The 25318-nt window shown below is 41.4% G+C and overlaps 1 protein-coding gene across 1 annotated transcript in view; it reads left to right on the top strand.

The window, feature by feature from the left end:
- The first annotated feature begins 522 nt into the window (after positions 1 to 522).
- LOC124308409 (protein rhomboid) overlaps positions 523 to 25318 on the top strand; it is a 153355-nt gene continuing 128559 nt past the window's right edge. The window contains exons 1-4 of the mRNA XM_046771112.1: positions 523 to 1808; positions 3464 to 3863; positions 4197 to 4220; positions 4582 to 4746. Of these exons, the coding sequence (XP_046627068.1) occupies positions 3645 to 3863; positions 4197 to 4220; positions 4582 to 4746 (408 nt within the window). The 5' untranslated portion in view covers positions 523 to 1808; positions 3464 to 3644. The remainder of the gene's footprint in view (positions 1809 to 3463; positions 3864 to 4196; positions 4221 to 4581; positions 4747 to 25318) is intronic.

Raw genomic sequence — 25318 nt, 5'->3', positions numbered from 1 at the left:
ACGACAAGATCGTTTGCGTACTAGTTTTTTCGCTCTTTATTTTTTTTTTTTTTTATTCATTTTTAAACGATCGATAAAATTTTTTGCTAATTTAAGTTGACGTTAGGTTAGTCGATTTAGGTTATCTTGAGGGAAATATTTAAGGGTTGCGGAAAGGATATAAAGAAAAATTCTATATGTATATCCAAAACGACAATCGAAGCGATGAGAAGCAACGACAACGAAGATGTAGAAAATAACGCATACACATAATACAGAACGGGAACGGAAATTACAAGATGACCGCGGTAGCGAAGAAGAGTTACCAAGGGCGACGCGATGAGACGCGGCGAGAAGGGTCGTCGAGCTCGTCAGACGAGGGGGATGATCGCGGCAGGGTGCAATAACGTCGCCTGTTCGCCGGCCACGAGGGGTTGCGTCGCACCAACACCGAGGCGGCGTCACGCACGTCGACCACCACCACCATCGACACTCTTCTTCTTCCACTTTGCGGGGGGGGAGAGGAATCGGTGCAGGTTGTCGGGGGTGTACGAGGCGGTATCAGGCCGCCCCTACGGGCCGACGGATAGTAGTGTAGTCAACGCGTCACGCTACCCCTGCAGCTACTCGCCGTTGATTCTCCTGTTGTTACTACATACTGCAGTGTGTCGTCGCGACGCCCGTACGCCGGTCCGTCGCGCGCCAATATTATAGGTACGAACATACCTTACATTCTCGTGCCGCGGTCTACGCGGTGAAAAATAGTTGATATACCAACAGCGGAACAAATTGACTACGCGACGAAGCGACGAATCCGTCGGATATATGGATTTGTCTTTGTTTATACATTTTTATTACAGTTTACAAAAACGCGTTTCTATGCATCTCGTTTCGTGTTGGCTTTTTTAAGTTACTTCGTTCTCGTAATACAGTTATCATCGTTGTTATTGTTATTATTGTTATCAACGTCGCCACGTGTTCAATGTCAGTTCGTTTCACGAACTTTGCGTTGCGCGCGTTTCGCGAATTTGTAAGGTACATATGTATAGGTATACTTGAATCACCGCGTGTGTGTTTTTAGTAAGTAGTTTTTACACAGGGTAAATCCGCCTGCATTTATGCAATTTAGGGTGCGCTTTATGTACCGATCGACATTTGCTTAGCGTGAGAACTTTCGGTTAATGGTGAAAAAAGTGGACAAATGACGATCGGTAAAATTTACTCTGAATTGCACGAATGCAGGCGAATTCACCCTGCGTCAAATACACGCGTAAGACGCATACATCTCTTCGAGACGACCCGATATTTGAATACATATATAAAATGAAGCAAAGATACCAGCGTTATCACGGATCGTGAGATTTTTCGGTTTATTATAATTTATAAGGTATGGAACCGCGAGTTCCGTAGTAAGACGTATTTGTCGACTGTTTGTGTTCCGGTGATATTGTGGGTGTATATAATTAAGTTCAGTTGTGTGTACAACTTTCATCCCACCTCCGCATGTTCTTCAAACATGCCGACGATGTAGCCGCTCCACCACGCAGCGTTCCGCTACGACTCACACGTACCTGTATTACCGATATTCACACGTTACATTTTATACCTGTAGTGAACGATTTTTATCGTTATTTACGAGTGCCTTGTATTATACGCATACACTGTATATATAGTAAGTGTCGCAGTCGTGCAGTGCAGTATCCGTGTATTTATTTTCGTGGATTATTGTGTGCAAGATCATTATCACGACATGAGGGATATCGAGTTTCTGCAGAACTCGCTCATCTTCGCTCGAATCCCGATGCTGCAGAAATCGATAACAAAACCGCGTAGGTGCAGATCGTATTATTGTATGTACAGTGTGTATTTTTGATAATTTTTTAGATTTATCTCCGCTTGATTTACATTTTTTTTTCTTTTCTTCATACTTTCCGTCCAGGTTTTTTCTGCCGATTTCTTGCTTCTCCTGTGTTTTTCATTTCTTTAAATATTTTTTTCCCCAAGGATAATGTATATTCGCAAATAAAAAAATACGATATACACATAACTATAACGAGTGTACTTTTTAATTAGCCTGATTTTATTTTTCTTCTCTTTTTCACGACGAATCGATCGATGTACACAATAATCCTATGATATATGCGAATATTTATCGTGTACGTATCTGATTATGCAATAGCGGGTGTATTACGACGGCGTGCGGTAAGAAAGCGTTTTGAACCCGGAACGCTTTTAGGGGTTGCACGTCTTTTAACGCGATGGCGTCCTACGAGCCAAACCGTTGTCATGGCGACACGTGGGTGCCGGCATTGACAGGCTGCGAGGGATGCTGTGTGTGATGCAAGCTATTCCCATGTGCAGGGAATAAGCGTATTTCTAACAACTCGTCGTAAATCGTGCTATAGAGTTCTTCAAATTCAATTCCGATGAGAAGAGAGAAGGATTTTTCAATTTTTTAAAAAGTTCTCCACCCTTGTAAAATCACTCGCGGAGAAATTTCCTTTTTTTGGTCTTACCCTTATTCACGTCTTGTGCGACTAACACGGGGATTTCTATGGTTGTGATGTATTGCAGATATAAAATTCGCACACATCGGAAAAATACCGTATATGGGGCATTCCATACCACTTTGACCTGGGTCTGATCATTGTCCTCTCGGATTGGTCCCGCGATTTTTTATACGATTGTTCTCACGTTGAAAGGCTATTGGTTTTGCTTTTTTAGATTCCTTCTATTCGATTTAACTTTTCCATAATTTATTAAAACGATTTTATCTATCGACGCAATATCAAAATCTGACATTTTTTTGGAAAAATACTGTGTTCAACATAATTACAGGAATCGTCGTGGTAAATTTATTCTCTTCTTTTTTCGTTATTCTCTAATTATTCGATCCTCACATTTCACGTCTATATTTTGCTTCTCATGTTTTCACTAACGTTAAAACAAGCAGAGAATCGATCAGCGCGTTGTAGAAAAAAGTAGAAAATAATAGTGTAATAAATAGTTTGCAAAACCTGTGCATGCATGCGGGAATGAAAATTATACACGGATAAAGTGTATGAAATTTGTATGGTTTGAACGCGTATCGAGATGGGTATATATCCGGTTGCTTTTGTCACGCGAGAAGAGTCGTCTTAGTTCTCCGCTCCTCTCGTTACTTTGGCTATAGATTTGAATTAGGTGCGGGTGAGGCTTCCCCTTGCATTTTTAAGGGTTCCTTCTAGCCCGCGTTTCAATCAGCAATTCGACGCTGTTTCTCTTCCTACCCCAAAGTCCATATCGAATTCGATTCCGCCCCCCCCCCCCCCCCCCGCCCCCCCTGCCGCCCTTCTTCTTTTTACTGTACACTCTTTACTGAATTATTTTTTCATTCAAACGATTTGTTGAGTGCATAGGTATATACATAGGTATCTGACATATTATAACAATTATCTGATATTGTAATCGACGATATTTTATGGTGAACGTATTATTGTTTCAGATGCAGTAGGATGCAGGGTGATGAGATAATACCGGTTGAAATATATAACACAAGAAGAAAACGGAGAAGAAGACGAAGGAGATCCGCGCGGTTATATTTACGAATAAATAAACCGCGAGGATAGAATTGAAGCGCAAGGGCGTATAATCGAGGAGAGAAAGACTGGCAAAATTATAAGACAATGCTGATGGCCGGCGGGGGCGGCAGTGCGGGTTCGATTATACCGACGATAGCAGCGGCGGTTGAATTGCAGGAAGAGGAATATGCCTGCAATAGTGAGACTCACAGCGGTGCCGGACTGCAATGCGATGGGGCCGACGGTTACGTCACCGATCACACGGATCTTGGATCGGAAATCGATATCGACGAGTCCGAATTCCGACGGGAGTTCCTCAAGGATGTAAGTATAAAAAACAGAATATATTGCTTTTTTTCTAGACAGAAGAACCGGCGAACGCAGTTGAATGTATATTTTTGGAAATGAAAATGAAAAATAATCTATTCTGAATTAAAGTATATTATTATGTAACAAGGGAATAAACTCGAATGGTCTCATATTTTCCGTAGACGAGGGAAAAAAAGTTACGAAGAAATAGTATGCCATTTTTTTCCGTGGTTTTTAGTAAAAAAAGTTAACATTATGGTTCAGTCGGGATTAAAAATACATTTTTCATTCTTTTCACGTCAATAATCTTGAACTAAATTTCCCTTGTTTTTTGTTTGTCTGTTTCAGAGATGGAGAATGCTTTTCGACAAGGTGAGAAAAAAGTTTTTAAACAGAGGGCGGGGGAGCTTTTCGTTTCATTTTTGTATACCTACTTGTTTACAAGGCTTATTCATTTATTTATTTGCAAAACGGGCAATTACTTAATACAAGTATATAAATCAATTCGGCATAATTATGTGTGTAACAAAAAATATAAATTCATGGATTTTTTAGTTTTAGTTTTTCTAAATTTATTAACAATTATTTTCACAACAAGTTTTCTATAAGTTTCTCTTTCGCTTTCATGGTTAATTTCGACGAAATTGATAGTCTGCTGTTCCGCAGGAAAATTATTTTCGGGTCGAAGAGAAAAAAGAGATCGACGATAGTTTTTTATCCGTTTGTGCTACAGTATGATCCGGAAGGCTTCGGCGAGATTCCTCTCGACGATTTCCTTGTCGCCCTAGACAGTCAAGAATGGAGGGAGGAAGTCCCCGCGAATAAGCGCGACATTCTCAGAGCTCGAGTCAAGGAATCGACGGTCGACGCGATCACCTTTCAGGACTTCGTCAACGTGGTGAGTACTTTTCAAATCCTTAATTTCCATGCTTCGAATAATACGTAACGAATTTCAAGATCTTATCCCCCCTCTCCCCGCCCCCGAAAAAGTACGTTTACAAACCTAGACCCCCCCATTTTGCCCAAAAAGCTCAATTAGTCTAGCCCCTTCTTTTGCTAAACGAATAGACAATAAAAAAAATTAGCTTATCTAAAACACGTTACGTACGTACATTCCCCCCCCCCCCCCCCCTCTCGATATTGGTAATGCAACAATTTACGATGTTACGTATTATTTGAATGAACACTTCGTTGTTTGAATATTTGAATTGACCACTGTGTAACGCTTATCGGAATTTGTCAAGTAAGTAAGAACGAAGTTATCATTTTTCTTTTCCTCTTTCGTATTTGGATATAATGTATTTGGAGGAATTGTTTTGCCGTTTATTTATTGTGGAAAAAATTTTTGAAAATCGTATTTTTCTCGCAACGTGAAATTACGGAGCGCCTTGTAGTCGTCGTATTATCGATGGTTGGTTAAACGTCGAGGTTCACATTCTTCGCGTACCTTGTGACGCACGCCGTTAACTCCACCCCGGTATACCTATCCTCTCACTTCGGTTCGTTGGTGAGTTTAGAGATGGCGCAACGTGGCCTTGGAAACTGGTATATTAGGATATAAGCATAGAGAAGGCGCGATAGAAAGATTACATTAGGTATCCTATCCATCTATTGAATGATTCGCAAGTTTAAAAAAAAAATTCTCATTCTCAAATTCTTAATTATTCTCAAAATTATATATCCAACAATTTGCTGTTGTAGTTTGAATTATGATTGGGGGAAAAAAAAATTACGATCTTTTACGTCGGATTAAAAATAAAATCTCAGCTCGCATTTTTTTTCTTAGTAACAAAAATAAATCTGAACGATTTTTTGATAAAAAAAAAAATAATTCGGTAGTAAATTTATAACAATTTGCGGGGCGAAGGAGGTGAAAAAAGAGAAAAAAAAGATCGAAAAGAAACCTCGAATCGATGGGATCAAATCGTTGATGATCAGAGGGATAGACCTCTTTGGGATAGACATCGAATGCCTCGTGTACATATATAACAATTTGGACAGGCGCGGTCACCTCCCATTAACCTAGGTCTCAAGACGTTACCACTATACGTCCGAGTTTCGAAAAACATCGTCCCGTCCCGCCTTCCTCTCGGTCTTCTTCTTCGCCATACCTCACTCAAATCCTACTCGAAGAAAAAAAAAAAAAGAAAGAAACACAACAAAATACCCCGCTAAAAGCATTCTTGAATACACCGCATTTTATCTGCGTTTGATCGATCCTTGGTAAACTCTAAACTTATATATTATACATATAGGTATATGATCCACGCTACGCGTCCTTTACATACCCCGCGTGTCGTCTATATCGTAGGTACGTATGTATATAGATACTATACTAAGGTATATTTCAAGGATGAACGTCGTAAAGACACGTCCATAAAATCCCTTGGATGCCTAACTTATACATAGGTTATATATCTTATATGTTTATATATCAAGTGATAAAAAGGGTTCGTTGGATTGGCAAAATACAGCAGGTTGTAATTGTAGGTTATGTGTGTCAGGGATAATTCTTGCATTAGTGTCCGACCGAAACGCGGTTTTCAGCCGAAACCGAAACCGTGACCGAAACTTATGTAGTTGGGTGAAAATTAAGTTCAACTTTCATTATACCCTGAAATCTAGTGATTTTCTTAGGTTTTGCAACATATTATGCGATCAGATTAAATAAAAGACTTCGATTCGTTAGGAAATCACTTTATTTTTCAAATCCAATTCCGTTCTTTACCGTTTCTCGAATCGGGACAATTCGTCCGTGATTTATAAAGCCGTTATCCTCCGCCGTTCGCTTCCCAAAAAAAAAAAAAACTGATAGTACCGCGGCGCCCCGCTAGGTGGCGACTCTGTTGCCGGTGTCTCTCGCGAGATAATTGACTCGCCTAATCTTCGCTTCCCAGTTGTCTAAAACAGAACGTCCGAGTTCATACGAACAAAGAAAAAAAATAAACAAAGATTTTACATCTTAGAGTCGGGCGAGATTTTTCGCACGTTGCACAAAGTACACGCATATTAGTACATGTATAAGTACACACATACATTATATATAAACGGTATCGTATTTCGGTATATAATCCTTTTTCTTTCCGAAAGAATATTGTACCTATTGATGTATTGAGAAAAAATATTTGACTATACACACGATGCAGAAGAAGAGATGTATCCGTTATGATAATAATAATAACAATAATAATAACAATAATAATAATAATAATGGAAAGCACGGTTTACGGAATACCCATTGCTTTGTTCGCTATTCTTTTTTTCCACTTTCGAACCTCCGAATAAGTATTCGTATCTTTGCACAGGGGGAATAAAGAGCGACGGGGTTGAAAAATAAGAAATTTAAAATATCCTGAAACGATTTTCCCGTTTTTCTTCCCTCGCTTCTTTAGATTCTTCGAGGCGATTTGAAGGGATATTCGCGTTTAGGGTTACGGGGGTAACGGCAGCTATTCGTCGCTTCGCCTTACCCATTCCCATAGCTTATGCACGCGCGTGTATTCGTGCCTCTTTGTGTGTCTGCGCGTCCGCATGGCCCAGGTTATATACCCTCAATTCATTAACCGCCTGTCCAAACGGCATCTAATTAGGGTAGGAGACAATAGATACGCAAAACATGCCCGATCTCCAAACACTTAAGATAAGAAGGCAACCGAACCGAAACGAGCCGTCAGGGGGGTTAACCGCGTCCTTTTTTCCTCTCATTCCTTTTCTCTTTCTCGAACCGAGGAGAAGCGGAAAGATCGGTTTCGAATTATATTTGTAGCTGTAACTCGTCGTCGCTGCTCGCGACGATCCTTCTCTACTTCTTGATTTGTGCTGTGCTCGAGGCTTATTATTACATTTCTGTATAATCGTCACATGTTCGATGTATCACATGAAAAAAAAGTATGAAACATCGGAGTGTATAAGAATTAACGCTTGAATTTGTCGAATTTTTGAAACCTCGGAAGTTTAATTTATGCATAAAATTATCATTCTGTCCATTATATAGCTACGAAATTAACAATCGCGTTCTAAAATATATTGCACATTTTTCGTAGCTTAGAAAATTTAAGATAGATTCATGTAGTTACGTTATTCTAACAGTTCATTACACGTTAAACGAAAATCAATTATTATTTCCAACCAGTATTGATTCATGTAACTCTATGAGAAAAAAAAAAAATTAAGAAATCTTAGTCTCCGTTGATATTGTGACTTGCACACAATTCTCTAAAAAAATATATATGTTTTTTTCATTAGTTTCGGTATATTCGTCAACGACTTGTGAAATTGCAAAGAACACAAACAGTTTTTCCTAAAAATACTTCGAACACACAACAGCTGACTATCTTAGAGTTGATACGAAGAGCTCAAATTTTTAGGGGAATTTTTTTTTTTTTCAACTTGAAAGCGTTCAAGCTCCTGAGAACATAAAAATTCGAAAAAAAACCTATTAAGGACCACCCTTAATGTTGTACACACAATCTCTCTCTATCTTCTCTTCGCAATTTCGTGCGCGTTCGTACAATAAGAAAGAAGCAACTGTGAAATATTTCTGGTCAATATATCTGCGGAATTTCGGGACACCACCCAGGTGTAGGGTCTTACCTGTTAGAGAGACGGAGAGAGAGAGAAGAAGAAGAAGACGAGAGAGCCAGAAGGAAGAACGAGAAAAAAAAAACATCTTCTTTCTCGTACCCCATTTAAGTAACTAAGTATGTAAGTAGGGGGCGGCTGCACGGAGAAGGAGAAGGAGAAGGAGAAAATAATTTTCTCGGACTTTTGCCCATAGCTATTATATTATACCTTAGCGTTTTCGTCGGGCGGCGGTCATTCGGCCAGGTCCGCGCGGTTATTGTCGGTTTTTCGAAAATTATAAAGAGCCGCACAATGTGTCCCTGCATCCAATTCGCTGCTGCTGCTGCTCCAGAAGTTCTTCGGATTTTTGCCGAAGCAGCATCACCACCACCATGAAAAGTCTAAGGCGGTCTGTTTGACGCGGACATCTACAGCGCGGGGGGGGATTTTTCGCTAACTGGACCGACGGGTTCATCCCCCTAACTCTCGCCCTTTATTAGGTATACGCGCACACATCCATCCGTCCTTTGTCGGTGTAATTACACACCCGCTCTCTCAACAAACTCTGCATCCCTTACGCGTTGTGCTTGCTGCGAGGGAAAAAAAACACTTTATAAAGGTTCTTATTCTGTTGCTGCGCTATGTGTATAATGCTCCTGGACATCGTCTGCAAGGACACACAATTGCCTTGTGGATATAATGGGGGTGATTCTTCGTTTTTTTTTTCTTGCTTTCTTCTCTTTTGCTTTTTCTTTTCTCTGTGCGCCCGCTGTTAGATCGAAATCCGGAATTATGTTATTACCTTTGAGAGGGGATCGCGGAATTTTGTCTCCTTTTTTTCGTATATAGTCAACCTCGGCCCACCTTCGGGGCAAACGTAAAAATACCCCAGGCGGAGAGAAAGAGAGGAATGAAACATGTTGAACGTCGTTTTTGAGCCCCCTTTTGCGGTCCTCTATGCAGTACCTTCTTATACGGCTTCTCTTCTTGTCGATTAAACGATTATCGACAGGTACAAGACGATTCAGTCGATATTCTCTACCCACCGTAAATGAAACTGCGACTCAAAAACAAATTTTCTGGTTTCGATTTCGATTAAAGATCGAGTCTCGCGAAATTTTCCACCACATTCTTATCGTTCAAGAAGGTGTATTTTATACAGATAAATATTTTTATGCGAGATTAGATGATTTTATATATGGGGCATTCCACGCACAAATTAGCAGTATGTGTACGTCATCCCCTTTGATTTTAACTATTTTTTGGTATGATGTTCATACCGACTCGAAAGAGTCTCCGGAATTTTCAGGGTGAGGTATATGGGCCGCCAATTTGACGTGGAATGTCCCACATACGTAGTAAAAGATATTTGGACACTGTGATTAAATTCCAAAAATTTTCAACCTCGTTTCTTCAACGATATTCTCGATCATGACATTTGGTTTTTCAAATCTCTATAAGAGAAAACTATTCCCGCATTCGTTTTCAAGATTATATTTCTCTTCCTTTTTTTTTTCTCCACGCGTCCTTTCGTATAACTTTGTTCCCTTTTTTCTTTACACGCATCGGCAAGTTACTGGTATAAGTATTATAGGACGTGACGGAAAATAAGGAGTAAAGGATAATCTGTCGTCGTGACAGACCTTTGCAGCTGACCTGAACTCCCTGAAGTTGAAGGAAAAAAAAACAAAAAAAAAAAATCCCTTCATCCCTTATCCTCTTTAGCGTATTATGTCGTATTGTATACGAATAATAATATCCGTGGAACTTGTTATTACTTTTTGTTGTCATTGTCATTATCTTTGTATATTCATCATGCAAAGTAGCTTATAGTATGAAAAATACTTGTTTACCTACCCGACTGTTCGTGCGCTATGAGAAAATTTTCGACGAAGAAAGATGAAAATATTCAGGCTACACATTTGGAAAAATGTTTACTTCGGACAGGAAAAACATCCAGTTATAATTTGTGAATTTTCTGGGTTACAAAATCTTGAGCATATAAAAGAACGATATTTGGACAATATTTTATGAAATATTTATCCAAAAATTTTGAAAACTCAAGCATTGAGAAATGGTTTTTTGGATAATTAATGATAGCTTTATCTGAAATCCAAAAAACAAATATTTTCCGTTAGTAGGTGAGTACATCTCGTGATTGAACGAAGGGTTTTTTTTTCACCGATTACAACTTATTATACAGGGCAACACATGGTGTAGATTTTACCGAAAATTGTACTTTTTTTTTCATACTACTCTGACAAGATTCAAATTTCCATTTTTTTATGTTTATTTGTAAATTTCGTACAAAGCTGTGATGAGTTATCCTGAAAATCAGTTCTCGACGGCTTGATTTTCACAATTTTTCTATGAATATTGCATATAAAAATATCGTTTAACCCGAGTCGAATTTTGAAATTCTGTGTGATATTCTGTCAACGAATAAAGGGAAACGGCGAAGGTTTGAACTTCACACCTTTCAGTTGTATATACAGAAAACGTAGGGATACAGTGGCTTTGTAAATCTCGGAAAAATAGCCTAACTGCCGAGGCAAGAGGGTAAAGGAGGCACGACGACCTCCTAAGTTAGTTTAAAATCAGTTTAACTTATTCCAAATCACGATTTTCACTATTATATTGCGCAGGAGTCCGAGTTTCGGGGCGTCCAGCCTGCGGCCGGCTATACACAGGCTAATTCCCTTCTACCTCCGTGCAGCCTTCTTACTCACGGACAATAACTCCCCCGTTATTGTGTAAATTATTTACCTTGCACCGCTCGGTTTCCCTCTCATCTCATGCCGATGCACAAATCTCCCAGCTTCTGCTTGTCGCATCGCAGGTATAATACACGTTCACGGACGGGCAAAGTCGGCACCCGTGAAAATTTTTCACGATTTTTCTTCAACTTTGAAAAAACGTTCGATATTTCATTATTTACTTGCCCTAGGAAGCTTCAAACACGAAATCGGATATATATTTTGAAAACTTGGAGAGAGACAGGCAATATGGACACCCTCTAAAAATTTGCAAGATTCTCCTTCTCAAGTCGTTATTTCTATTTATGTGTTTTTTTTTCCTTAATTAAATTGTCGTTTTTTTCAACTCGTTCTTCTTACGCACTACTTTAAAACCGAACCCGTATTGGGATAATAATTGAGCGAAACACGAATCGAGTTGGGGTGGAAGGATTCTGGGATAGGAAGAAAGGTTGCATTTTCGCACTTTGGCTATTTCCGATTTCCCGCTTACTACCTACGCACGCACGTAGTGTATAACTATACCTATGTAAATACCTACAGTACGTACCGAGTACCTGCAGCACGCACCTGACTTACGTACCCGAAGAGCGTGCTCCGGCGCCTACGACCCGGATTAGCGCTACCGTTGAATCTTACCCGTAGGGGCTGAGCTACCGATGCATTTTATTATTCCGTTTCGGGGCTAAGGAGGTGTGGGAAAACGTTATCCTTACATTACTGTTCTTATTATTGTTATTTATTGCGGAGGGTTGGAAACGGTGAAAAGCTAGAAAGTAAGGAGAGTGAGAGAGCGAGCGAGAGAGAAAGAGATCTTGGAGGTGTTGTTATTATATAAGAATTGAAATTTTTATATATTGTAACGAAAGGAAATGTAAAAGTTGACAAATGAACAGGAAAGCAATTATTTGAAAATAACAAAAATTTTAAGAAGCGAGGATGACGGAAGTTCAGAAGCGAATCCATACATACCGAAACTTTTACGTCCCTCTCTCTCTAAATTACCAGTTTTTCATATCCTGTTCAATGCGTTATTATATTTACTTTGTTATTTGGTTCATTTCTTACTTTATTGTTATCCAAATACTGGTCTATTTTACTATATTCACTTTTATCTTCTGGATTTCTTAATCTGGGTTATACTTGCTACGTATCTATTTTGCCCCAAAGTATTCGAGGGCATAAAATATACGATTTATCTATCTATCTCTCTTTCTCTCTTGCTCCATCTGTGCTTATTCGTGACATTAGAAGAGAATATACCGAATACAGCAGCAAGAAAAAAAATTGAACACCATGAAAGGAAATGAACCCCCTGCAGCCGTACCACCCTTATGTGCAGTATATATACATACATACCTTATTCTTTTTAGAAATTCTCATTTTATTTCCTTTCGTACATAATTGAAGGACGTAATACATATCTACGTTTATATTGTATATACGAATAATCGATTTAGACCCTCCTTTCGCAGATTATTGTTCGATTTCTTTTCTCCTCTTCTTTTTACGGAAAATATTGGTTCACTTCCGCCCATATGTGCGTTACGTACGTGATGAAATTTCTTGATGTGAAAAGAAGTTCGAAAGAAGATAAAAAAAAAAAAAAATCGGAACAAGCCCAAAAAGTAAATTTGCAATTAGTTTTTTCTTGTTTCTAATCTTATTCTTCTAAATTAAAACTTCGTATTGAATTAAAACTATTTTATGAGATCGAGCTCTTCTCGAAACATCAACTGTAGACTTGATATTACAAGTTTGGGTCTTGTTTGTAACGTAAATTGATATTACGATGATTGATATAAGGAATAAAAAAAACAATTTTATTCATGATTACTTCATAAATTTAAAAAAATTTATAGAAGTAAAAAATCAACTTAGCGCGATGTTCCACACAACGTAGAACGCTCATCTTTTCACCGGAAATTTTCTGTTAACCTGAAAAAACTTTCAGGGGGTGCGTGGCAGAAAATCGCAAATTATTTTTTTCTAAAACACCCTAATCTCTATGCATATATACAGCCATGGGGAATGTGCGATTTACACGTATATCGTACGTCGACGTGTCTGACATCTGGGGGGCGCGAGATAGGCGGTGAGGGCGGCGTTATAACCTAATACGAGCATAACTGTATAATATAACGCGTCTTTATGCATGTGCGGTGTGTGCGTGTGTGTGTGTGAGAGAGAGAGAGAAAGCCATTGAAAACGCGGTTCTTCTCTCTTCTCCTTGCTGCGGTAGCGGCAACTTCCGGGCACGTGCTCGGCTCGTCCTATACGTGTATACATGTATCTACATACGCAAGTATATACTTATATGTATATACGCAGAGAGGAACGCGGTGTATAAGCGGCATCTGCCTCCCCAGCTTCGCCGCCACCCCCGCCGCTATCGTGTTACCAAAACTCGAAAAGCCCAAACACCACTTCACGTGTCTCGTTGACAAGCCCATAAGCGTTCCTTGTATATCCGCATCCATTGCATACTTATGGAGCTTGTGGATTTATAAGCACTGTAAGAAGAAATGACGACGGAAGTTGGAAACGGGGAGATAGAATATTTGACAAATAATCAGCCCCGTTTGAAATTTAGAAATATGCAATACAGTGAAGAACAAGCGGCTTTATAGGCTGAACGTGAACCAGTTTTCGAACTTTACGTTTTCAGACCGCAGGTTCCAAGTTCATAGAACAAAAAAATATTCATGTCCAATTCGAAACTCGAACTACAAATTCTTGATACCGGTACTTGAATACCACATTACATGAAAATATTACGATTTTTTAAATATATTTTGTACAATTATAATGTATCCATTGTAGTACAATGGATAAATTTTAGAATTCTAACTTTGGATTCGTGATTGGAGACTTTCAAAACCCCTGGGGTACTAATTTTCATTCGAATCCGTTCATCCGTTCTCAAGATATCATTAGATACGTTACGGGATGAAATGAAAATTTCTTTTTTTCCATATCCTTTCACCCAGTTCTCAAATATCACGAATCTTTTATATTTTTTTATTATACAACCACGTATTAAGGGGCGAACAAATGAACCGTGTAACGCATATTATATTATCGATTTAGCAAACAGTTTTATAAAGGTTGGTCTACATGTAACTACCTATGGTAGGCATATGGGCATAAACTTCGAATTGTGATACGCGTTTATATTACATGTTATTGTCCATATCTTGCATGCGCGCGTGTGTGTGTGTGTGTGTGTGTGTGTGTGTGTTACGGGCAGAGCAGCCCTGGATTTCGGATACACCCCCAGTCACTGCCGCCTGTATAATGGAATACATATAATAACCTCCTGCAGAGGTTTTGGCCCGCGAGTAGCAGAGGCGATATTGAGGTGGCAGAACGAAACTGCTGCAGGAGCAGCAGCAGCTGCTTGTCTTTCATCCTATATGCCTGTTTGTGCATGCAGCATACGGATACAGTTATACTTCGCTTTCGAAAGCTCCAATCCTCAGATAATTTTCGTATTGTACTTGAGTATATGTCATCGTTATTACCATCGCGATTGGTTTCATTCACGTTCGTACACCAGCTTGTAAAAATTAAAGATTCCTCTTGTCATTCGTATTTACAACGATTTTGAATATAAGACAGAGAAAACTTTGATAATTAAATAAGAAAACTAAAAATAAAAACGAAGCACATAAATAAACAAACAAACCAATAAATAAGTAAATAAATAAAAACAGATGAATAAGTCAGTAAATTATTAAGTAGGTCAACACATAAGTATAAGAGAGAGAGAGATTCAAGTCCGAGGGCGGGTAAGAAATGCAAAGCGGTCGCTGCATCTCGATAGTCAGATTCAGGCTCTCTGATCCCCATTGTCCGATGCTTGAAGATCGATGTATTTTTGTTGTTTCTTTTTTTAGTTTACCCTTCGTTCTTCTCTCCCTTTTCTATTCCGAATCCACGCTATTGGCATGTTATTGGCATGTCTCTGAGAGCCAAGCATGTTCCGATCTTACCTCAACCGCCTCTATCCTTATAGGTATAAAAGTACCTATCGTAATCCCGTCGGAGAAAAGAACGAGGATTCTTTTGTATGTAGATATATTCCTTCGTGCATTTTATAGATAAATGCGATTCTACCTCGTAGTTCCTCTCCCTCTTTCATTCCGTCGCGTCCTTTTCTGAAATACGTTTTTTGGTCATATTTCTTCTTCCACAGTCGGGAAATGATCATGATTGGTATCGTGTATAAGATACCAGTAAATTGTGCGAGAGATTCCCTACTGCAGTTTGTATATTGCACAATGACGAATGATCCAAAACCGATAAAAAGTAAGTAAATTCCATCTGACGCGAGTACAGATTATGGGGGTATAATAATTGCATCTACATACACCTGTTACACAATCTTTGAATTAGCTGACAGAGACCGTAAGGTTAACTCGCGAAGTCCGTTATAAGTTTGTCGTTGCGGAAGTAGGTCGATGAATGCAGTTGCTTATATACGAAGTTTGGATGTCGGTGTTACAGTGCTGGTTGTGTAACGGACCGGTGGAGAAAATGACGTGGAGGAGGAAGGAACCGGAGAAGTGGATCGTTCTCGCAGTCAGCTCTTCTTTGAAGTAATCGTAGATTAAGTTTTAGGTTGAATAGTGTTGCGCAGACGGTTTGTACCTACAGAGATGTAGCGTAGCCGAGAAACACACCAACCACCCGAGTAAGTCCGTCCGCCACGTGATGTGCCCCAGGTGGTGTTAACTGCCATTAGGAATTAGCGCAGGTATTGGTTGGTCGGTTTCCACTCGCGAATACACTGTATTATACATGTAACGCAGACGACGGTAACTGTAGCCGTCCGGAATCGAAGCAGGATACCCATTCCGTCGCCTAAACCCCCAGAAGACCGTATTACCATCGCTACGGTATTCCGTGTCGAAGACACCCGGTTATACCTACCTCTGTCCCTTTACCAAATTATTATACCAGAAAGCCTTAATGTCCCGTATAAATTCATATGAATTAAGGGAACTCGCTGTCGGTTAATTAAGACCACGTCGTTGCGTGAAGTTTGTTACTGTCCTCGATTATTACCCCGGTCCTTTGGAATATCGATGACGATTCTGTACTATAAATTGCAATTAATTATACGCACCAATTTCGTCGTCGTGCAACATTAATTCATTCGGATAGCGTGGAAAAAATAAAAGCTCGAGACGAAAGAGATAGTTGAATAAAAACTGATATCATGAAGATCTGAGTATTTCTATTGTAGAGAGTTTAGAGGGAGTTTGAGAGCTGAGGGCACGCGTTCCGAGTTTATATACAGTGTATATATATATATATATATATATATATATATATATGTATATGCATGTTTCTGTGTGCACAGATTGATCTATTCGGTGGATATACTAGCACACAAATACACACAACTCTTATAAGTACCACCAGGTGGGTTTTGGTCATATTGGTAACTAGATCCGAACCTGCCCACAAACCCCCTGCGCGCCCTCAACCAGATGTTCCCTTACCTTTACCCTGGTTTCTGTCGCTGATGCAGGAAAGCTTCTCGGCATTATAAATTTTCAATATTTCTTATTTTCTATCTCGTATACTTTTTGCCCGCTTATTTCTTGCCTTACTTTTGTATTCGAGAACTTGTCAAGGCAGAAGAGTCTCGGTGATGCATTGGTCGCTTAGGCGTATCGACAGATATCGCAGGCATCATGCGATGCGGGCACTACTGTATTTTAGATCGAACCAAAAAACGACAAATCATCACTTCACCCATGATTTTGGTTGGGTGGGTGGAGATTTGACAAACCGAGATAAAAGAGACGAAATAGCCGAATTGAAAAGGATAAACACCAGCGAACGACGAGAGGCACGTCGGAGCCTGCAGAGATCAGCCAGATGGCAGATGCCGGGATAGAGAGGAGAAAGGCACACGTGCGTGTGCGCGTCCAGACTCGAAATTCGGAATTCCGTTGTCGAGTTCGGTAAACAGAAAGTGACAGTCGGCTGCAGGTTGTTTGCCGCTATCCTCTTTCACCCCCGCCTTTCACTTATACGCCAACTCCTGGCCCACCAACCCTTCCTTCCGTAGGTATACCTACTCTGATGTTCGTACACCTGGTTCGTGCATGTGCATACCTACACTATAGAAAGCTAGTTTTTCCCTTACCGTTCCCTGTTTCGTAGTTATCAGGGTATTATTTTTCACTTTTATCGATTCAAACGCGAGAGTATATCGAAGGAAGGAAAGAATCTCGCGAGGAGGAAGTGGAAGGAAGTGGGAGTAGGTAGGTAGGTACCTGATAAAAAAAGAACAAAACGAAAAAATAAAAGAACACACCGAACAAACAATGCGCGCGGCTTCCCAGATGCATCCGGTCTCTTATTTCATCAACCGCCGATCCCTTCATAATATTCCATCCATATGTGTATAATACGTTATATACTTATGGGTGTGTACGCTGCTCGTTCCCGCCTGCCGTTAGGTAGGTACTGCAGCCAGCCCATCAGGCACGTGCCCGGATCTCTGATTACCGATCAAGCCTGAAGTGTACACCCTATACACGCATGCACTCGAGTAGTTGGTATCCATCGCCGTGAGCTACATGAAGAATAGCTTTGGAGTAATAAGAATAGGGCTATAGTTGAAGGTAGGTACCATAACTCAGCGATTCGGGGTTTTGATACGAGCCGCGGTACGACATCCTCTGTTTTTGTCAAATCATTAAGCTTCTGAGAAATCGTCGAATTCAATACTGTATCTCAAAGAATTTTTATACAGTTGTTGGAAAATTCAGCAGAAGTGGCAACGCGACCATGGAAACTCCACAAGGAGACCGAATTCCATGTACACAAATAACTGCCTGAAATAAGATGGCACTGGTGTTTCGTATGCATCGAAGACAGTGGAGGGAGTATAAGGTGGTAGTGAAAATTTTCCACGAATCACATCGCAAGATCATTGATTAGCCGAGTGGTACTAAAAATAAATCTAATGCGTACGATGACTGTGACAAGTTTCGTCAATTCACCCATTTGAGTTCAGTTTCCTTATGGTATTCCCCACGCACGCGCCTTTCACTTTTATAGCATAATGTAATACAATAGACCCAGCGAAGTCTCGATGTGGTGGTGGTAAGAAAAAAACTTGAAGAAAAAGGACTAAATTACGATTGAGGTAGATTAGAATAGTGGTTATGAGACACAGAGAAAGGCAGACAAAGTACACACGTCCCCGTCGTGATTGTGACGAGGCAGGAAACAGCTGGGGGGCCGTGAAAGCAGCAGCCGCGAGCAAGCGGTCGCGGTCGCGTGGCACTGCAGCGGTTTCGTATGTACATTATACCTTGTGTAGGTATTCCTCCCCCTATTTTCAAGCTGCACTATGCGCTCCTTGTGACTGCATGTCAGCACAAACCCCGTGTGTGTAGGTAACTATTCCTTTCCCTTGTTCTCTGCATCCGCATCCTCATTCTCTTCTTCTTTTTCCTACACATGCACATACGCATATACATGTAGGTACTTCGTCGACCTCGAATATGACTCTTGAGGAAACAACACCAATGGTGCAGTCTCCTGACACGCGCCATGTGTGACCTTAGAGTGCGTTAGTTGTTAGTACGTAGAAGCGGATGAATTTGGCGACTGCGTCTCACTCTCGTCATCTCCATCATCCGCAATCGTGTAAACGTTTGAACTAACGCACCCTGCAGTCCATATACGTCTCGTCGTCGTGGAAGTCGTGGTGTCGGTCTGTTCCTGCTGCAGTCTTGTTAGGTTAGGATCGCTTGACGCCGTTTACTCGGGGTACGCTGGCGGTTAACGCGACCCTCATCCTCATCCTCATCATCGTCCTCATGCTCTTTCAGCCAGGCGCCCGGCACGCGGCCTCTTCTCTCGCCTCCCCGCTTCCTCTCCACACTTTACAACCTAGGTACACACTTCTTGCATCAGCTGCCTTTCTGCCCCCATGCCTATGAGAGGGCTATTTCAGAACGCTGAGTTCAGGACAACAGATTCGAGCCAAGGTCAAGGTCGGGAACTGTTTTGAGGTCGACTAAGTTTGGTTAATGTTCACCCTTCTCTTACTCATTCCCTGATTTGTTTGCTCATGTTCATATATACACTGGTTAATTCGACGGTCGAGTGATTGCCTTCTAGATTAGTTATGATTAATCCATTCATTCGTTTACCCGTCATATTCGTTGCATTGTAATTTTGACTAATCAGCTGGTGATCCACTGTGTTATTCGTTCATTTATCATCCTTTACCCTGAGTAGTGCCGGTGGAATATTTCGTTCTTTATTCTTCGACATTCCTCACTTGCTTATCGATTCGATCGTGAAAAATATATATAATATAAAATATATATACAACCGGCTTAAAGAATAGCAGTATGCGTATGCTTGTAGTATATTTTTAAAGACGTACGACGTGGCTGGAAGAAGGGGGTTGGTTTCAGGGATTAAGCCATTATACACCTACCTACCTATATACCTACCTTATACCTTTCCACCTACCCACTCAGCCATATATACTCACCCAAAACGATATATTTTCGCTCCCCGATCTGATTTGTCAGCACTATGTATACACGCACATCACTATTCCGTGCAGACCGAGAGAAAAAGAGGCTGGCTAGGCTGGGCTGGGCTATAAGTACGCCCTGGGCCCAAAAAGACAAATGGGTCGGACCAGGGCGGAATATCTTGTGCCAATTACCCTGACAACGGGGGGCCTCAAGGGACCCCAACAATTCCCCGTTGATCCTGGCAGGAAAAAGTTGCGTTTTTCTCCCTCCTTTTGTCTTCGTATACCTTTAATTATTTGCAGAGTTTTTACGAGCAAACATGTCACCTGTAATTTAGATTTTTTGGAGAATATTTTTCACGCTATTGCCAAATCACAGTATTATCAAAGGCTCTTTTGAAATGTTTGTCGCGAAAAATCAGGACCAGGGAAAACAAAAAAAAACGTGATCGAGGTGTGCGTGGCAGCGATGGAATTTGCCTTCGTATATCTTGCACAACTTGGGTTTCTTACTACCTCTTTCCTTATCTATATTTCTTATATAAAACATATAGCAGTGTATAGGAAATAGAGAAATGTATGGAAATTTATGCAAAACGTGGTAGTTTGGCGGGTAGGGAGGGAGGGGGGAAACGTACCTGATGGTTTTCGCAGGGCGCCAAGAGAGCTAAGAAACAAATTTCCGTTTGATATGGGGAACAAGATTGCGCCCGTAGGTATTATTATTATTGTTATTATCGTACGGTGCCGTGTGCACAACGTTGTGTCATATATGTATATATTCATGAAAGAGAGAAAGAGGAAAGCTACAAAAACGTGAACCGATTTTCGAGAGACGAATCTGTCGTACCCCATACCATTATACTAAACCAAACCTTATACCTATTACTAGGGTGTCATCGTTTTCGTAAAACCAACTTAAATGAACGTCGAGGAGGCTTTTGCGCGAGTTAAACGCTTTCATTTCTTTTACACCCCTCTATCCGTCTCTCTATCTTTTCCCCTCCATCTCTCTCTCTATCTCTCTCTCCCTCTCACTGCAGCCGGTTATTTATATCCGTATACGAAAAAAGGAAGGACGATACGCCGCGATAGGTATACCTTTTATACCCTACACGACGAAATTTCACACCGTTGAATCTCTGCCCGCAAATTGAGATCCTTATCTGACAAGACAGGTGCTCCTGGCGCTTTTCGAAAATGAAATAGAAGGAGAACGAAATGGAGAAAAAAGAAATCCCGACTAGGCTAGAGGATTGCAAGTGCAGAGGCGTCGATGGGTAGGTTTCTATTCAAGGACGATTTTCACAAACTATGCATACATATACGTAAGAGCAAAAAAATGGAGAGAGAAAAAGAAACGAGAGTACTGTGAATAATGCCAAAATGAGAAAGAATAATCTAGAAAGTGGTGGGGGTGGTCGACGAAGGGATAAAGGCGAAAGGAGGAACGTTCGATCGGATACCTGCAGCACGGGCATTCCGGTTAATCTCTGTTAAACGTAGGCACTACCTTAGGTAATTAAAAATTGATTTACATTGTGAACTGTTCTCCTCTCGATGGCCGCTCTCGAGTCACGTTAGGCAGGCATGGTATGCTATAGTCGGCAATGATCCACACGCCGCACCTGTGCCTGCTGCTGGGTTCTCGTCTCTCTCTCTCTTTCTCTCTTCCTCTTTCTCTTCCTCTTCCTCTTGCTCTCGTTTGTTGTCTGGGGTCCAAAGATAAGCCTCGGTCGCCGTTGGCGCGTCGGCGTTGAGCGTCGAGAGAAGAGAAGGTAACCAACCTCGGTACTCTTTGGGGGTAATTAATGAAACCTGAGGCTGTCGCTGCTGTGTGAGACCAGCTGACACGCTTGACGCCCATAACTCGTCAACCGCGAAGCTTGGAAGGTAGGTTGTAGCGGTCGTCGGACAGACAGACCCCCAACGATCTCAACGCCAAAAGCTAATACATTCATCCATATATCCCATGTACTCTGCTCTCGACAACAAGCCAACCGCCCCTTGTCCACCACCTTCTATGCCGGGACTAATCCTGGTGTGAATTTACTCGCTCGGACTTGAGCGTTTGCAAATTTACCTTATACATATACCCACCCTGAGTTAACCATCCTCAATACCTATGACACTACTGGGTGACCTGATTCTACACTGTAAAGTCCAACTGATGTTCGGGATCGAAATATTGAGAAACTCCGGTCTCTTCGAGAATCGCTCCAATGTTGGATGGAATATTTTATTCCACAAGGTGACTTTTTCCTTCCTCGATGCCATATGGAGACAGCGATCAGAATTTTCTGTCCTTATTCTTGTAACTTTTATATTCATTCTTTATTGCGTCCTTTTCGGTTTACCTTCTGAAGAGGATTAAGGTATTACGAGGTATGTTGTGATGCAGATGCCGGTCTTGATCACTACAAGATCGAGTCAAAGAGCATTTCCCTTTTTTAATTGCAAAGCGCTAAATTCTTATACGCAGTGAATGCATGTGTCTGCCTTGAAACCTTATTTAGGGAGTCTCTATTTGTTTCCAGAGAATATTGTCCGTCACCCTGTGTGTACAACGTACACCCTGCATACATGTATGATCTAGACTGCGGTCTGCAGGGATCACCGGTTAGTCACGGTCTTCCTCTGCATTGCGTATGTATGTACATACATACATTATACATACCTGCATATCTTTACCTTCGGTGTATATCTAGTACCTACATGGTTAGGGAAGTGCAGGGTGGGTTTGTCGCTAAAGGATATTGCAACATCTCTCTCGTCGATGTGAGCTCGGCGCTCAATCGTTAGAGACCATGTAAAGTAGTCGAGTTGAACACATATAGTTATATGTGTCGATAAATTAGATTTCTTTACTGACGGTTATATTCAGCGTTGCTGGATTAGGATAGGAAAGAGAAGAGTTGTCACGGTCAAGCCGACATTTGTTCTTTGCATGTTTGTTACCCCCAGCTTTGATCGTTTCGTTAATTTTTCTTTTTCGTCATCAATTTAGTCTCCCTGCAGCAAATACATTGGTGCTAGTTGGAGCTAGTAGTACCTTGCACAAACGTTGCATGCGGATCATCTTCTATAACTTGGCGTGTACCTGAAAACCGTACCTCGTGTACGAATTGGAGAGAGAGAGAGAGAGAGAGAGAGAGAGGAGGAGGAGGAGGAGGAGGAGGAGGAGGAGGAGGAGGAGTAAGGAGAGCGCGTGCTAAATTGATATGCAAATATGCGATGGCGTCGGTAGCTCAGGGCGTGCTTCAACTCCCAGACGTCAGCTGGTCCCTTTTCGAGTCTGGTAGGTAGGTAGGAAGGTAGGAATACTTCAGGCCACTCGATTCTGCAGTGATCAACTCGCGTTGCAGCTCGCATGCATGCACACGATCTCATAATTCCGTAATTACCATCGTGCATGGTGCCTGCCTGCACCGTATTTAACCTCGAAAAAGCGCATATATATTTATACGTTCAACTTACTTCTTCCTTTCTCGTTTCACTCGTTTCAATTTCCACTGCTTTTGCGATTATGTTTGTTAATTACTATTCTTTAGGCGTATACCTACGAAATATACAATGCACACACCTACAACGCTCCGTCGACAATGAGCCGCGAAATCATACGGCGACACCTCGCACCCGTTTTATATCCTGAGGGGTTACTATGCCTCTCCTCTACTCCGACAATGCGGGAACTCTTTTCCGCCCTTGAGTTTGGGCGATTCTTACCACCTCATCACCGCCCTTATATATCTACGACATCGGGAGAACCACCTGTTTTTGTTATTATACCTACCCCTTCGCGTTAGGAGCGTGCCAGCAACACCAGCACTGTTGGATATTTCGGGTGTTTTACGAGGCTATACGCTGTATGGTTCGGCCAGCTCTTGGACCCTCCGACCTAGTCGATGAACCATCTATATCCGTCCGTAATCTTCAGGTACCTTTTACCCCTCTCTCTTGGGTCCTGCACGTGTGCCATATATACACACTGGGTACATGAGAATCCAATCTTTATCGGCTTACTTCTGATATCCTTCGCGATGATGCTACTCCTGCCACTGGTGCTGCCGCTGCTGGTGGTGGTCCAATTTTCGTTAGGATAGCGCTGTCGTACACCGGCGATGATTCGACGGGTCGTAAATCCACGATGGTAGGATCAATTTTGTCCGGTCAAATACCGTTCGCCAGTACCTATACACGTCAACTCAGGGGTGGATCCATCCCTCATGGTTTTCTACAGACCGCGCCACGGCTTGGTCAACGAGTTGAGAGAACATTCCATACTTATCGTCTGACACTCGTCGTTTCGGATAATACTTCGGTTAATTATCTGAAACAATAATCATCACCGTGGTTTCTTACACTGGTTTCTTATACAGATCGTTAATGTGGGCATTTAGTTCCCTGAAACTTTATAACCCAACCCTCAAGTGCTTGAAATCATCAGTGATTTTAATTTATCGAGGGAACGGAGGGTGTAAGAAAGCTTTTCAATTTTTGACTACAGTGGAAAACGGAAAACAGTCCAAGTATTTACGAGGTCGTATACCATCGAAAGTCTCTGCGGACACGGGCGGGTGGTGCATGGTCGCGTGGCATCTGGTGCCTCTTCTCATCGACGACGACGTCGTCGTTGCGTCGCCGTCGTCACGGTGTGTGCAACAGGGTGTCTCTCGTAACGGGATACCGTGCGGGCCGTTTAGAACAAATTTTTCAAAACCACTTTCTATCTCTCACTCACACCAATTCTTCACCGCTCGTTGATCGCTCCCCAACACCCTCGATTGGCCCGCTTGGATACCGATACGTTGCCCACGCGCACCTTGACCCAACGTATATCGTTGTTTCTGACCCCCCGACCTCTCGCCCCCGCACACGCAGGGTACCGTAGCACCAGACCGTTCGCAACATGTCGCTGATCATTCTGCAGGCTCTTTTTTGTGGCACGTGGCATCGATCGAACGAAAGACAGATGCTTGCTTCTTCGTTTCAAGTATATAATGCTTGTATTTTTTTACAATTTTCATTTTGAAAAGGCAGTTTGATAAACTTGAGGATCAGAATAAAATGTGTGGATTTTTTTTGTTTCTATTGCGACGAAGTTTTGGAATGTGAGAATTGACTCTGGGTATAATACTTACTGACGTTGCGGCGCGGATAGGACACGACACGATCTGGAGATATCGATCTTGTTACCGTGGCGCTAATGTATTGTTTACGGGGTAGAATTTTCTTCTCTTTATTCTTCTACTTCTCTCTTCGTTTTTGTCTTTCCTTTTTTTTTTTACCGAGAATTACGAGCTACACGTGTATAGCAACGGTGTCACGTTCTGGCCTTACGGGACAGTAGAGGCGTGCACAAGGGAATCCAAATGAGCGTGTTTTGCATTTCTACAACTTGTAATATTCATAAATGACCGTGGTGACTTCTGGGAAGATCGAGCCTATCCGTTCGTTCGTCGCGAGATGAACCGTTATATCGGTTAGGGGTGGTAGAAAGTTTAAAAAATATTGTCTCTTAGGGTATAAGGTAGTAGTAGACACGGGATAGAGATGTCATTTTTTTTCCCTACTATCATCGACCGTCATCTAAACTACTTGAAATGAAACTCACGATTCGCCGTATT

The sequence above is a fragment of the Neodiprion virginianus genome, chromosome 7, assembly GCF_021901495.1.
Source record: "Neodiprion virginianus isolate iyNeoVirg1 chromosome 7, iyNeoVirg1.1, whole genome shotgun sequence".
Lineage (NCBI taxonomy): Eukaryota > Metazoa > Arthropoda > Insecta > Hymenoptera > Diprionidae > Neodiprion > Neodiprion virginianus.
Note: the sequence above shows the minus strand (reverse complement) of the source record. Positions and strands in the feature narration are given on the sequence as shown.